This window comes from Motacilla alba, chromosome 1, assembly GCF_015832195.1.
Source record: "Motacilla alba alba isolate MOTALB_02 chromosome 1, Motacilla_alba_V1.0_pri, whole genome shotgun sequence".
Classification (NCBI taxonomy): domain Eukaryota; kingdom Metazoa; phylum Chordata; class Aves; order Passeriformes; family Motacillidae; genus Motacilla; species Motacilla alba.
This window is the reverse complement of record NC_052016.1, coordinates 54,193,679-54,209,559: the sequence shown is the minus strand read 5'-3', so window position 1 is coordinate 54,209,559 and position 15,881 is coordinate 54,193,679. Positions and strand designations below refer to the sequence as shown.

Genomic DNA, 15,881 nt, shown 5'->3' with positions numbered 1-15,881 from the left:
ACTACAGAGCCATAAACTGAAAGCTTCTTTTTCTCCCAAGGAGTTTGAACACACATACACACCAAACTTAGTAACGGTTCATGTTAAAAAATTTTCAAAATAAACATTTCAAATTCCCTTAAACACCCTAAATTCCACCTTCAGCATCCTTTTTACACTATCAGTAGAAGTACAAGACAAAGTTTGCCCTTCTGCATGCAAATGGCATGCTCTTTATGGCCCCACCTCTCAGGTATGGATCTGAGTGCACAGTTATGTCAGGGTCACAGCTTCACACTCCAACAATGGGCAAGATGTGAGTTTAGAGCTGGACACTGAAGAAAGGGTTTTACACATGCATAAGTCTTGGTAGGTCTACTCACCCTTCCTGACACCACCCTGCACTCTTCTTTGCCTTACCATCCTCACATCTCTGGCAGGATACTCTTGCTGCCTCAAGACATCCAATCTCCCAAGACATGCAAGTTATTTTGTTGCCTCTTTCACCTCCAGTAGCTGAGTTAACCAACACCAACATATTCCTCCCTTGCAGCTGTGTTTTCCTTCATTGTTCTCTATCCCTGCTCATGCACTGCACCTACTTTCTCTGAACTGAAAACAACTAAGATCCCCCTCGTGCCTTGCATTCAGACTTGGAATTTTGTTGAAAATTTTGCCAAGTGAACTTTCTAGTTCTACTGAATCCCAGCCTGTAATCACAGCCAGCATTCATCTCCGTTGATTCATTTCTACTGTCCTAAAATCCTAGTAATACAAAAACATTTATGGGAATTTTTTTTTGGAAGAAATGCAATTATTATAAAAGCAAAACGCAATTGCGTAAGATTCACAATAGAATTTCCTTCTCTATGAAATCAAAAGAACTTCTTATGTGTTTTCTAAATATTGTCATGTACTTTTCTGGCCTCAACTTTTTCAATTAGTTTACATGGCATAAAGATAAGAATTAGGTTTACAGCATTTTTAATGAATTGTAAAACAAAGAACTTGTTCAAGCCTGACTTGAATCTGGCTTCCTAAAGTGCTCCAACCACAGACCCAGTGAAAATAGAACAATCACCCATTTCCCTCCTGTTCAAAGGAAATATATTAGCTCTCATTTGAATCTTATTCTGTATTTATTTACTTATGACCTTTGTATAATAAACCATTCTGTTAAGACAAAAAAGTCATATATAAAATATTTAAACTTTGTCACCCAAAATCCAGAACTGATTGTGAATGCCAGCACTGTAAGAATTAAGCCCCTCCATGTCAGCAGTCTGTACCAATCACTGGCTTGAAATTAATTTTTCACATTCTCTTCTACAGAGTAAGGTTATGCAGTCTTAACTCCCTGTAGATTTTTTTTCCCCTTTGTAGTTTTTCCCCTCCTTTGTTGCACTAACTCACCTTAAAAACAATTATTTGAGAGCCCATCCAGATGGTACTGCCAACTTTATTAGTAGCATCATCATTTTCTGAACTGAGCATTTAATATAAAATGAAACAGATAACATGGTTCTTGAAAAACTGCAGAAGGCTCAAATTCCAAAAGAGTACATATTTTCATGTAAGTACAGATATCCATCATTTTAGATCAAATAAATGCACTTACCAGAAATAAAGTAAATTCAAGAAAGCATGATTTCCTTACCTTTGAGAGTTCCATTCCAGGACCACATTGTTTGCAGAGGATACAGTTTCCAGTCTGGTCCCTAAATTCTTGCTCTCTGCAGTCTCCAGTCTCACAAATTACCTTACTTAGCTAAAACACCCAAACCAACAACAAAGCAAAAAACAAACAAACAAACAAACAAAAAAATTAAATCTGAGAAATAAATACATGTTTTGATCTTAAAAATAACTTTCTGAATTATTAATTACCCTTAGTTTACAGCAAGCCAGAGTTAAGTACATTGAGGAGGCAAGGTAATTGTGTGCTGTGCTACAATCTGTCCATAAACTAAATACTCCAAGCACCTAGAGTATGTACACAGCACACTGGAGTAAGAGATGGTTACTTCTGAAGTGAAGCAGCATCACCTCCACAGCACTACATTCACTTTTATTTTCTGTTCTAGTCCACTCCTTCACCCATGAAGAGGCTCACAATGTAAAATTTTGTAATTGTGTACGAGGAGCAGCCAGAAATTATATGAATCAGTGGACCAAGCTTAAGCCCAAATCAATAAAATGTGTAAGCATTGTCTGCATGCAGCATTTGAAGACCTTTAGTGTTAGCAGTAATGTGTAAAACAAAAGACACAGTTTCTGTGCTCAGTACAATTTTTTCAACATGGGGGAAAAATATTAATCTTTAACTTACCAAATATGCTAATAAAATGACAAGCACCTTCAGTTTATCATCTCTTTGAAATCCTTTAGCATCCATTTCTTGTGATTAAAGCTTTCTCCCTAGAAAAATATAAAAATAAAAAATATATATTTACATTGTTTAAATTGCAGAAGTCATGTGTCCATTGTACTTCACAACACTTGGCAGGTCAAAATACAATCTGTCAATGCCATTAACATTTTCAAATGGATTCCTGGAAGCTGCTAAAGAAACAATATATGCTTTAAAAATCATATGCCTTTTGAAGACAAGACAATAAACACAAAGTTTCTATAGTTTTAAATCTCAAAAGAAGAGATGGCTACCAGTCTAGATTAGAGAATATTAGCATTTATTAACCTAACATCCCTAACATATGCATCTTGTTTGTTAAACAAACACTCAACTAAGTACATGATCAACAGACAAAAATAAATTTCTTCATATACACCATGTTTTTATTAGTAGAGCAGGGACTGACAAATAAAAGGATGGAATCCAAAACAAAAGGAAAATATCAGAGAAAAGCATTAACAAAATTGCAAAATGCTTTCCAACATGGAACTACTGCAAGCATAATATGCTTTCAAAAATATACAACCAGAATGAACAAAAACTATAATTAACACACAATTCCACATTTTACTGCATGAATACTCTAGTTAACAAATTCTAATCAATAAGAAGAAAGTATGCTTCAGTGTCACTATTGATATTTTTTAAGAGGAGCTGTATGTTGAAGTGTAAAAAGAGCAAAAGTCTACTAGAAAGAACAGAGCAGGTAGAGAAGTGTCAGATAGCTCTCTGTGGGAAAGCCAAGATGACACTTTTATGGTTATTTCTCACTTAGTGATGGCAATGCTCTATGGGCCAATGACAATTGCCAGATTAAATGCAGGTCAACATGGGTAAAAAAGAAGACATACTCTCAAGGAATATGGATACATACAGATATAGTATTTGACATGGGTTTCTTTTTAAGTCTGAGGGAAAAAATTAAGGCAAGAAACATTAAATGGAAAAATCCCAGAAATAATTCTGGATGACCAAAACACGACTCCATGTAAAAAGTACTGCTGGACAACTAGAAAAATTAAAAAGGAGAGTCAACAAATGCTAAAAGTTCTGAAGTCATGAGAAGCTGACAATTCTAATGCTGAAAAAAACCAGGTATGCACGAACAAAACAATTTCTAGTAATAGCAAAGAGCAAACAGTGGACAGAGACAGTAAAAAATACTGTTAAGGGAACTCAGAAATTTCAAGAAACGTTTCTCATCTGTTTTTAGAAACACAGAAAATGGGTAAATACACACACCATACATTATATCATGTACTGGCCAACAAGTAACCAAATATCTTCTAAGTAAAACCAGATTAGATAAGAGACAAATTGTGGCACTTTGCACCTCAGTAACCTTGAAGTATCAAGAAAGTCTTAATTTTGATCCTGTTCAATTTTGCTGTTCATTCACTTTGGAATGCTACAGAAATTCAAGAGTAATATATGAAGAAATTAAAAGATAACTAAGAATCATCATACAATAAACAATTCTACACTGCATTACTGAAAAGCAGTCCTGTAAAACCAGCTTGACTTCACTTGATTCAGAGAAGACAAGACAGTAAAGCCAAAAGCCCAAGAGTTAAATTAAATAAACTGGTTAAATATTGATTCAAAGAATCATTCTGAAAGTAATGGGACTTGGGAGAGAAAGTCCCCATTCACTTTTTTATTTCACGTAATACTGATTAGTGGAAAAAATAAATACTTCATGTGTTTTCTTAATTGCTGTAGGACTTAAAGCTTCACAGAAGTGGGAAAGGGAAACAAAGTTGTAAATATAATTGAATTTCTTAGATTTGAATGTCAAGTGATTACTCCAAGTCATATGCTAAATCATAACAGCTAAAGCATAATACAGTTCTAATGCAATTATGACCATCTGTAGAATACTACCAAAACTTCAAAAGCAGGATTCTTCCTAAGGTTAAAAGTAAGTTTCATTTTAAGTTTTAATGTTTACTTTTGCTTCTGAAAATAGATGTGTAACATATCAAAAAGAAACTGATGAGTGTAATGATTGTATATTTTTGTGTCAAGTTTCACAAAGAATTTTCAATACAAAAAATACTGCTGAGCTGTAATAAGCCTAATGATCTAAAATATGGAGCTGTAACAGAATCTAAGAAGTCTATTATTTCTGTGGAAGCCACCTGAAGCATGGAAAAAATAAAGCAAATTAAGAACAGCCCAATTAACTGCCCTGCAGACTAATTATCTGCAATAAAACTATATTAGCTTAATGTAATTCAGGTATATTAACCCCTATACCTTTTCTCCAACACGCAATAACTTGAAGATTAAATATTGTTAAGAAATCATTATATATACAACTTATCAAAATCAATACTGAAACAAAGCTAATTACCTATTTTCATCTTTTAGTACTCTGGAGTCACAATTGGAATAAAAATCAAACACCAGTACAGAACAAAAAGCAGTATTAAAAATCTTGCTGGTCATGCTGACATCTTGTATTTCAGTTTTGGAATTGCCCTGTTATAAGATGATCTTTTTATAGCAAGTATCTCAAAGACTTTTAGAACATAAAAAGCACATGGCAAACCACCTTGTACCACAATACATTTTGTACACTTAGGTGTGAAATTTGATCGCAGCTGTGAAATATTCTCTATTTAAAAGAAAATCTGCTGCCTTTATAACAGTCTTGGCAAGTCTATTCACCAGGAGTTTCATAACCCCGCGTAAATTTGCAAAATCAAGCATTTTATTACTGGCATCAAACCAGCAAGGACTTCTCCAACTTATCCTACACTTGACTAAGGTTCAGTTTTTTGACTGATCATTACAAGTTTCATGAGATCTTATAGCTTCAAGCCTATGATATATCTTCTATATAATAAGTCTTGTAAGATCAATAAAGAATCCAAAAGAAGCTTGCAGGTCTATGGACCTTAAACTTCAGAGCACTTCAGCAGCCCCAAAACACATTTAAATAATCTCAGCAGATGTGTTTGAACGCCTGTGGTAGTCTAACACGCCATCATTGTGCCTATTGTCACCACTCCTGCCAAAACAACACCTGAGACTCTCTACTGACTAACAAGAGAAAGAAATGAGCCACTGTACAAGAAATAACAATTGTTAAGAGGACAAATAAAATGTTTCTTTCATGACAACATTTTGATAAAAATAATTGAAAGGCACCTTAATAACTCATTGCATTGAACGCAAGTCTCACAGGAGAGATAACTGTGTCAGCTGCATGCTTTCTGCTTCAATCTCCAGTTCAGTAAAAAGTATTGCTTAAAAAGCAGAGACTGCAGCACATAATAATAGGTTGCCATTGGGCAAATTTCTACTCTCATGATATCAAGTGGCATTATACTGATGTCTGTTGGACACTAGCCATTCACCCCATGCTTTCAAGTAAGAAGTCATTAGAAGTTTTTTGCCTCTAAAACATGTGCGAGTAAACAGAGGTTTCATACTTTTAAAGACTATTTGCTCTTGTCCAGATACTGATATTTAAAATGCCAAGTTCAGTTAGTTTTATTAGAAGAAAGAAACCTGTGGAGAGAGTTTTTTGAGGTCACTAAATCATTCCAAATACATCTTATTAGGTTAACAGTAATATGCTTGCCTAAAATACTCAGGGAAAAGCAATCATTACTGGTAATGTACTGAACTCAGGATAGGGAACTTGCATTAGGAAATGTAGTTGCATAATTTTAAGGTCATTTGGGGCCTACTATGCATACGCATAAAGAGGGCAATACCAAACAATAAATTAGAAACATGTAATGAATGTATTGTGGAAGTAAGAACTTCCAGCCTTTTAGGGTTCTAGAATCCATGGCCCTCTGAAATTTACCAGCTTGCTTGAATGGTAGTCATCATTTTATTTCAAAGTCCATGTCAGAAAAACATTTCTTTTCTCTCTCCAAAAAACTTCAAGTTCCACCATGAAAGGCACACTACCTCAAGAAACAAAGCAGCATGACTAAATTATGGCTGACTAGCAGGTTTCTCAGACACAGAAGCATCAAAACTTTGAAGTCAACATCATACCTCTTCTAAGGGAAACTTTAGAATGGTGAAGAGTCCCAACTTCACATTAACTTAACTTGAAGTTGTGAATTCTCAGTTAATTCACAACCAGTTCTTTGAAATTTGCCATATTTGATTTGATATTTTTACTTGATGATCACTTTTCACACACTCTATAACACTGGCAGAGTACTCTGAGAAGTTCTGGGTAGGGAAGAGGGAGAGAAAATATAATCATCTTATCTTGCCAACAGAGGTCTCTGGTATCCAACAAACAGGGTCTCAGCTCCTTTCTAACCACCTACTTCCCACCCGCAGCTGTCAACTGCAAGCAATAAAACAAGGAGTGGCAGATGGCTTTAGCAGAGTCAGTGCCCCAGGGGCAAGAAACAAGAGAAGGGAAAGTACTAATGGTGCTGCAATGACAAAGACAAAGCAAGGGAGCAAGTTAGGGACAAGAACTTCCACTACAGAGCTGCACATTGTTATTTCTGTCTCACAGGTCTAGAACACCTTCCCCTTACACCCTGCCCACAACCCTTGTAGTCTTCCCCTTTGTGAACTAAATGAGGTCTCGTCCGACCACATTTGCTCCAACTTTTCCAAGAAATGTGGGGAAAAAAACTCCATACTGGCAGTTGGGGCACATTCATCACATTAAATATCACATTGAAAAGATCTGTATTTTACGAACCTGCCATACATGAAATGTACGACATTAGGCCACTATGGATTTATTTCTACTTTTGTAAAGACAGAAGTAGCAGATTGAAGTTAGAACCTTGCTGGTGGTCGAAAACACTTAGATGTATTTTAGGGGCTGAGGGGGATGAGAAGAAGACAGGGCCACAAGACACAGCCAAGAAATATTTGTGCTGCTTCTGAGTACCACACACTTCAAGTTACTTCAATTGAAGTACTTGTCTTTACAGGAATAATGGTGATAAATCAGTTTATCATTTGTGTTCTTCAACATATCCAGCTTATCATTAATTAGACATTAGAATGAAATATTGTAACAAAGGTGCAATGCAGCAACATTTTTCCTACACATAAACAAAGCATTTCAGAGGATCACAGCCTGTGATTCACGCAAGAACTCCCACTCTCACCAAAGCTGATGAGCCTACTCACACAACATCAAAACTGTGGTAAAAAAAATGTTGCTCCTTCTGTTTAATACATCTCACCCATCTCCAGTTCTAGGAGACACTAGTTTGCTAGTTGAAAGCTCAGTGTTGAGATGCACTTTTGTACTTGGATACGTAAATATGTACTACATTGAGAATGCCAGTGTTATATTCATACTTCACTTACACCAAAATATACTAATAGCTCTTTTTCAAAGTAATTTTTAGGGATCATGAATTATAAAGCATTGAGCTGGTTAATGCAGTTAATACACCTTGCAATGGTGCAATGCCGCAATGCCAATATGCTATGTTTATCCAGCCAGCCTTGAGCAGTTTTGGATGGCATGCAACGTCTTAAAAACCTCAGACATAAGTTACTTTCACTCACACCATTCTCTTTTACGAGGATTGCAAGTTGTTGAAAGTGAGAAAAAGTGACTTATTACCTCCTTAACTGGCATTGTAATCATCTTACTAGTAAAGTAATAAAGAAGCTTACTTCTAGGTCTAAAAGAAACAACAACAACAAAAAAAAAAAAAAAAAAAACAAAACCAAACAACCAAACCAAACAAACCAACCAACCAAAAACAGCAACAAAAAAACCCACTCTAAAAACCCAACCCTCTTCTCTTATGGTAACAAGCTCCCAGGTAACATACCTAAGTAACTCACTTTACACCTGATGGTGAAGGTGTGCTTGAAAGAGATTATGCAGTAGTTAAGAAACCGACCTACAGATTGAATCAATTTGCCGCTTACTCATATTAAATGCTACTGGACCATAAACTTGATAAACTTGATAAAAGCATCCTTCTAAAGTAGATGTAAATATAAAGATGGTAAATAAGTAGTTAGACTTTTCACAAACATCAGGTAAAGCTTTCGGTCCAAGGTCAGATTAAATGGGGACAGGAAAGGAAGTCAAACAATTAAAACCTTTTCAATAAACCGAACTGTAATTGGAGCTTTTAAACCTCTTACCAGCCAAAAGAAAAAGTGGGGAGCTCCTATTCCTCCAACTCCAGCTCTAATATTGTTTGAAGCAAACAGCAGCTTATTAATGCAGCAGACACGAGAAGCGCTTGCGAACATGAAAGCCCGGCTTTCAAGGGCTTTTTGTTCGCCGCACGCCGGGGCGTGGAGCAGCCACTCCGGGGCTGTCGAGACCTGCAGAACCCACCACCCGCAGCAGCCGCGGCTCCGTGGCTGCGCCGTGCCCCGCGTACCCACCGCGGGACGCCGCGGGGGCGGCTCGCAGCGGCAGAGCCGGAGCCGCCGCGGGAGGCAGGGGCCCGGCCGAGCCCTGCCCCGCGCCCCCGCCGCCCGCAGCCTGCGCTTTCCGCGGAGCTCGCTGCCATCACCTCCCCGGCCGCCCGCCCCGGGCCCCTGGGGCAGGCGGCGCGGGTCGGTGCCAGGCGGGGCGGCCTCGGCGCGGCGGTGCCCGGCCAGCCCGCGGTGCCCAGGCGGAGCCGCCGCTTGTCCCGCAGCCGTCCCGCTCCGCGACCCGGCTGTCGCACGCACCCACCTGCCACGCCGCGGCTGCGGCCGCCCCGGCCGGCCCAGGAGCCCCCGCCGCCACCGCCTCCCCTCGGCGGCCGCCCCGTCACCCCGGCAACGCCGCGCCGCGCCCGCCCCGCCCCGGGGCCGTCAGCTGAGCGCGGGCAGCCAATGGGCTGGATGGATGGATGGATGGATGGATGGATGGATGGATGGATGGATGGATGGATGGATGGATGGATGGATGGATGGATGGATGGATGGATGGATGGATGGATGGATGGATGGATGGACGGACGGACGGACGGACAGCGGGTGCTGTGTGTCTGCACTGGGAGGGCGCGACTGGGGGTGTGTGCCTCCTATCACTGGGGCGAAGCCAGGGTGAATCACAAGTGAGCGGCTGGTGTCCCTTTTATCCCACCAGGAGGACAGGATAGCAGGGCACTCCTGTGCCCACCTCTGCTTCCATATGCTGCTTGGCTTTGGGACTGCAGCCTTGGCATTGCTGATGTCCTTCAGAGAGAGCTCAGGCTTGTGGTTTCTGGGCTGTTCTAAAGGTACTGTCTCTTGGCCACTGTTCAGGTGAGTGTACAATGAGTCCTTGTAATTCAGCAAAGCCCTTTCCACCTCTCCTGCCCAAAAAACATGACAGGGGCTTTCTGATAAGACACTGCAAATTCTCCTTTCTGCCAGCCCTCCTTTCCAAAGTACTTGAGTAGCTTTTTTGTCCTGCTAGCTCAAAGCCTGAAATATTTTATCCATTCTGCAGGTAATAAGTTACCCAGCTGTAAGCACAGTGTTGATACCAAATGCGAGTATCCATGGAGAAATGGAGAAATCCAGCCCTTCACGGATAGTAAATTTTTCATAGTCGCTAGGTTGGGTGTTACTGCGACTTACTGTGACACAAACTAGGAGCTTTTCTGAAGTTAGTGATGCTCCAACATTGGTGAAACTAGTCTTGGAGACCTTGGTAAAAGTACTGCTGCTGCAGGGATTTCAGATTATTAGTTATACTTCTAATGAAAAAGTTAATGATCCACTTACAGTCTAGACAACTGTATGGACACACAAGGAACAGGGTTAGGCTCTGAAAAAATTAACAAATTATTATACTGGGAGGGAGGTAAAGCATTTTCAAATAAACAGAACTTTTGGATCTCCCCACCAAAAAATTTGAAGATCACCAGCCAAAGGGCTTCCCTAAAAACAAGCAGTGCTTATTGAAATCGAGAAAGTTGTATGCAAAAAGAGAAATGATTGCTGCAAAACTAGTTGTTTCCAACTGTAAAACCCAAACAACTCTGAATGTACAGGGGTTTTCATGTAATTCTCTTCTAAAGGGCCTTCAAAGAAGAGCTTTGCTTCAGGACCCTTGCCAGGAGGAGCTCTGCAAGAGGCTGGAATTTCAGTGAGGAATGGCATACTGTGGCGCAACAGCAGCGCATCTGTTGTGAACAGCAGCTGCTGCACAGCACTGAGCATTGTACACAGTCTCACTATTTACAGACAATCTTTTGTATGTTATCTGTTTTCTGGAGACACCAGTGAAACTGTTGCGTGCATTCTTCTTAGAATCATCATGTGTGTTTCAGATACTTGTTTTAAAGCAGTATAGTTAGACAAAGGTATTAAAATATCTCAGAGTTCTTGAAGTGTTGACTAAACACTCAGGATTACCATATAAAGAAACATCAAGACTTTCATCAGACAGTGGGTTACTATGCTAATGAATTCAGAGCAATGTGTTGTCTGTAACACTGAAACTTAAATGTTTAAGTCCTTGTTGTAGCATGTAAAATCTTTCATCTGAATTTAAAATGGATGAATTAGTTCCATTCATCATTGAAAGGTATTGAAAATTGTAGTATTTACTTTGTTTTAAACCATGATGCTTCTCAGGAAATGGAAGAAGTGAATTGTTAGAACTAGTACGGAGATTCTCACTACAACAGAGAAAGCAAAAAAGAAATACTTGGAAAGTACGTTCAGCTGACCCCTTTGATAAGACTAAGTTGCGTGACATATCTGATGTGGAAGCAGAAATTGTACAGCAATAGGAAGTTGTTATCTCCATATCTCAAATGCTAACACAGTTCCCCCAGTCAACTGTGAGATAGATCTACTCTTGTTATGACAGCTGCTGGAAACTGATGTCAGTATAACTGTGCAATGTCTTTTGATAATCTTAACTATTACAAACCTTAAAATATGTTTATGATGTTATCTAAGGCACACTGTTTGAAAATGGCTCTATTTATAATCAGAAATTGCTCAAGCTATTTTAATAAATAAATCATATACTTGGGAGCTTCCTAGTCAGATCTGCTTGAAAAAGCATTGTGAACTTTTTGTTTCTGAAGGCTTAAGCCTGAGGATTAATTAATGTTTATACAGCTCTTAGTAAAAGCAAAGTTACTAGTGCCAAGAATTATTACCATTTAATCTTTAAAAGTCAGATCAATGACAGGCTAAACTCTCAGAGAACTGCTATTTAAAACAACAAAAATTGCTGAAAATCCTCTTCCCACCATGCATGAATGTGTTCAAGTGTGATTTCATTTCAGCCTCACTTACATACAGACGAGCAAAGATATTTTTCAGCTTAATTGGGTTGACGCCCATCTTTGTTTAAATATCTGTGGAGATTACCTAAAATCCTAGGGACTTCTTACAAAATTAAAAAAAAAAAACCAAACCTTTGTTTCTTAAATGCATTTTCAGGGCCTAAATGTTGCAAATAGTTATCTATACAAATCCCACTCAACAGTGTAATCTATCTAATTAACCAGTGTTCCTTCTGTGTGCAACTTCACCCATTTGTGTGATAGGTCAGACCCTTGTAGTGATAGTTTAATTGCGTTAGACTTGCACAGCTATTTTGACTTCTGAGGAAAAAGACTCCTTGTGTTATTTTTAAAAATTTGCTTCCCTTTCTACTTTACACCAAGCAGAGGTAAAGCTCAGAGACAATTTTCCTCAGAAAATAAATGTACATATTAGAAAACAAGCAACAAGCAAGAGGGGACTGGAAAGGCAGAGAAGCTCATCAGCAAAGCATAGAATTAATAAATAAAGCCATCTTTTCAGAATTACAGGAACATATTTTAGTACATCATTGTTATTTGGGGAGAAATACTACATTTTGCTTTGGCTATACCTTAAATTATATTCTTTTTTGACAGCTATACCCATAATATTCATACAGTGCTAATTACTTTCCTTATAATATAATTGACTTGTTAAGTAAGAACATGAATTAATTGGTGGCATAGAAAACTGAGTGATTCCAAGTCAGGCCTAGTTAATCTGTGTCTGGCATATTATCTCTTGATATTCAGTAAATTGAAGTTTTATATATACAAATATTGTTTTAATTACAAGAAACAAACTTTGCAGACTGACTAATGAAAGCTATCTACATTTATCTGGAAATGTTGATAACTTGGTCTTGCTCAGATGCAATCAGACTGTTAAAATTTGGGTTTACATGTTGCACTATGGTCCATACTGAGATATGAACATCTTGAAGGTCCTGTGGACTGGTAGACATCTTAAAGAATAGTGTTCAAGTGATGCTTGACAGCTGTAATTTATGCTGACTTTTAGTTGCACTTTGTTAATAAATGCATTTAAAATTTATATACACTTTAAATTTAGACTTAAGACTATATAAGTGGTATTACTAGCCACCATTAAGACTAGATCTTCAAAGACCTCAGTGTCTGGAATGTTTGCAAGCCTGGTCCCAATTATGGGTTCTAAGTTCTTCTGAAAATCTAAATTATATTTAAATACTACAGAAGGAATTTGAGTCTTATTTTAACAGTCTGACTCCAGCTGCAGGCACAGAACACTCATGGATTTGGCCCAAACTCACACAAAGATCTGGCCCTTTAAAACTGCAAATGTGTGAATGATCCTAAACCTTCAAAAGATTGTTCCCTTATAATGAATTTCTGGAGTAGATGTCTTAAAATTTCTTCAACACAATACTTTTCATAAATACGAGCTTGAGGAACAGAATACAAAACACTGTGAGTGGAAATTGCATCACTGAAATGCAGCAAAACTTCTATGAAGTTCAGCAAAACTAGTTGTTGGCTCTAGACAAACCTAAGAATTCTTTAGTATATTTATTAAAATGCCTTAGAGGAAACTTCTATCATCAGGTTAGAAGATTACTTTTATTTTCAATATTTCATATGATGCAGCTGAACTATAATCCCTTCAATCTTAAAATAAAACCATTTCCTTTTGTGTATAAAAATGTTATGCTTATAAATTTAGTTCTAATAACTTGTGGAAGTAGAGACTTTTTTTATTCTCACTATTAGGCTTGAAAGTGTAGTTTGAAGAAGACACAGCTAAATAAATGCACTGAGAGCAAAGAAAGTATTACAGTGTGTAGGAGATATGGTTGGTCTTTCCTTAGAAAATAAGTACTCCCCTGAGTCATGTAATATATGTATTCAAATACAAATTTACAAAACTATAGACAATATGAATGAGCAGGGCAACCCAAAATCTTACATACACCCAAAGCATTGAAAAAGACTGGGTTTGCTTCAGTTTTTCTGTCTTTTATTCTAGATAGTCTGTTCTCTATATAATTCTGCCCAAGAGCTGCAAACAAAATGCTGCATGAATTACAAACAATCTTTTGAACTTTGTACACACAATGATGTGTAGTATTATTGGTTAAGCGAACTTTGTAATTCCTTAAATTCTTGCAACACAAAACTGAAAAACAACCCCAAAATTCAGTACCTGTTATCTGATGAAGTTTTCCAGTGCCAGAGTTTCTGCAGCTTAATTTCACACTGCCGGAGCTTCTGTATTAAATGCTTTTACCGCCTTAAAAAAAAAAAAAAAAAAAAAAAGAAAGAAAAAGAAAAAGAAAAGAAAAAAAAGTATGTCAGCACAAGCCCAGACGAAACTCCAAATCCGGGAAAATAAAATTAACCATGCAGATCAAAGGCAGACGAGCACTGAGACCAAATGCCTGTAATCTGATCAGTGATCAGTTGCCGTACATCAAAGGCAGTGCTTTGGCGAGGAAAAAGAGCTCCTTTTCCAGCAGGTAGCTGCACTCAAATTCTGCCTTTTAGTGCTCTGCACCGGCTCTTTTCCCCCTCTCCTTGCTTGTGCTGGGAGAATGCACACGATTCTGAAATGCTTGGGGTTGAGTGGCTGGATCTGTAGCTTTTGAGTTCCCAAGCTGTGTTGTGGATTGTGTGTTGGAAGCTTTCCCCAGTGCCAGCGGGTTCCGCTTTATCCCTTTCATCTCGCTGAGCTGCAGATCCCATGACATCATTCAATGCTGTGGGACTGGTTAGAGAGCTGTAATACAGCCTGTGGGGGAATGCAGCTAAAGAGCAGCAAGAGTTTGCATGATTTCTAATCAGGTTAGTCCATTGTAACAAACCCAAGGCTCACTTCAAAGTCTTCACTACATTTAAGTTTCCTCCCGAGAAGAGAGAATAGTGTAGCTAGAAAGTTTTCTTTAAAAGATGCTTTATAATTTTGTCTGCAAAAGGAAGTTTCAGTCTTCCACAAAGTTCTTAAAGTCAGACATAAAGGTCGGTTTACCAGGCAGCTGTAATACACGAGAGAAAACTACTTTTGTTTATCTCTTTGTTGAGATTTGGAGCTGAGAAAATGGTGCATTTTGCACGCTGGCATTGGATTTTTGCACTGGCAAAACCAAGCACAATGGAGCGTGCTCTTAGTCCCTGGCTCACGTCCTCCCTGCTGCTTACTGTGTGGCCTTTTGCAAATCATTTTATTTGAGACTGATTCATCAGCGGCTCATGATTCCTTTACGTAAATGAGCTGTGAAGCTGCCATAAGTAACTCACTGAAGTGTTTTTCAGTGTAAAGGCATTTTTCAGCTAGGGTATATTTGAAGTGGTCACCACTGCGCTTCCGCAGAGGGAGGGGGAGGCTTTTGGGGTCATGGGAGTATATTGACAGACATTCTCTGTGCTGCTGCAGGTCACAGCTCTGAGGATTGCTGGAGGGTCCTGTGTAGCCCTGGCGAGCAGGGAAATCCTCAAGGCTGCTGTGACTTTCTCTCTTGCAGTGCAGGGGAAAGGCAGAAGAAATGTACTACTGAATTTCATATTCAGTGATCTGACGCTGAGGTAGCTTTTGGCACAGAGATTGATTCAGCCCTCTGTACTTCAGCTGTTAATAAAGCATACAAATATCAAGCAGGATGGATTTTAGGATAATCAGCCATATCGAAGATGTCACTGAAGTTCCCATCCATGCATACCCCATGCTTTAGGCATACCACATGGGCAGATGAAAGTGATACGAGCCTGTCACGGGGAGACGCATGCAAATATTTGCACACCGAGTAACCGAGAATTCATTTAAAAGGCAAAAGTAGAAAGAGGCAATATGCTAGACCCGTCTGCCTTAAGAGTTAAAACAAAAGCAAACAATCGGCTTACAATGGGCACCGGATAGCCGAGCGCGGGAGCGATAGAGGGTCCGGCGCAGATCCCTGGTTCTGCTCCTCGTGGGTGGGCTGCAGCCTCCTCCCTGTCCGCGCTCGTCCCCCGCTGCTCGCCCGGCGCAGCCCGGTGCCGCTCGGGGATGAGGCTCCCGCGGCACTCGGCGGCATAGGGAGCCTTCTGCTGGTGGGATGGCGCACTGTGGGACGGCAAGGAACATTTCCAGAGAGACTTGAGAACCTTACAAAAGGTGCCGCAGAATGTAATTGTGTTGCTGGCTGGACGGAGTTTAATTACTGGTTTGGGTCACCTATGCAGGCAGGCCTTTGAGGGATGTTCTGGTAACTGAGACGGAGAAGAACTGATAGACGTACAAAGGAGTATGGTGCAGG

General features: G+C 39.2%; 1 protein-coding gene across 4 annotated transcripts in view; it reads right to left on the bottom strand.

Annotated features, from left to right (window-relative positions):
* Nucleotides 1-15,640, bottom strand: part of TNFRSF19 (TNF receptor superfamily member 19) — a 58,371-nt gene extending 42,731 nt beyond the window's left edge. The window contains exons 1-4 of one of the 4 annotated variants that reach the window (XM_038139713.1): nucleotides 15,487-15,640; nucleotides 13,796-13,882; nucleotides 2,309-2,397; nucleotides 1,637-1,747 (exon numbers count right to left, since the gene is read on the bottom strand). In XM_038139713.1, coding sequence (XP_037995641.1) covers nucleotides 1,637-1,747; nucleotides 2,309-2,374 — 177 coding nt within the window. In that variant the 5' untranslated portion in view covers nucleotides 2,375-2,397; nucleotides 13,796-13,882; nucleotides 15,487-15,640. Of the gene's footprint in view, nucleotides 1-1,636; nucleotides 1,748-2,308; nucleotides 2,398-8,506; nucleotides 8,633-9,050; nucleotides 9,117-13,795; nucleotides 13,883-14,061; nucleotides 14,327-15,486 lie in introns of those variants that run through there. The other 3 variants (XM_038139723.1, XM_038139734.1, XM_038139743.1) reach the window with 3 other exon arrangements.
* Between the last annotated feature and the right edge of the window lie 241 nt (nucleotides 15,641-15,881).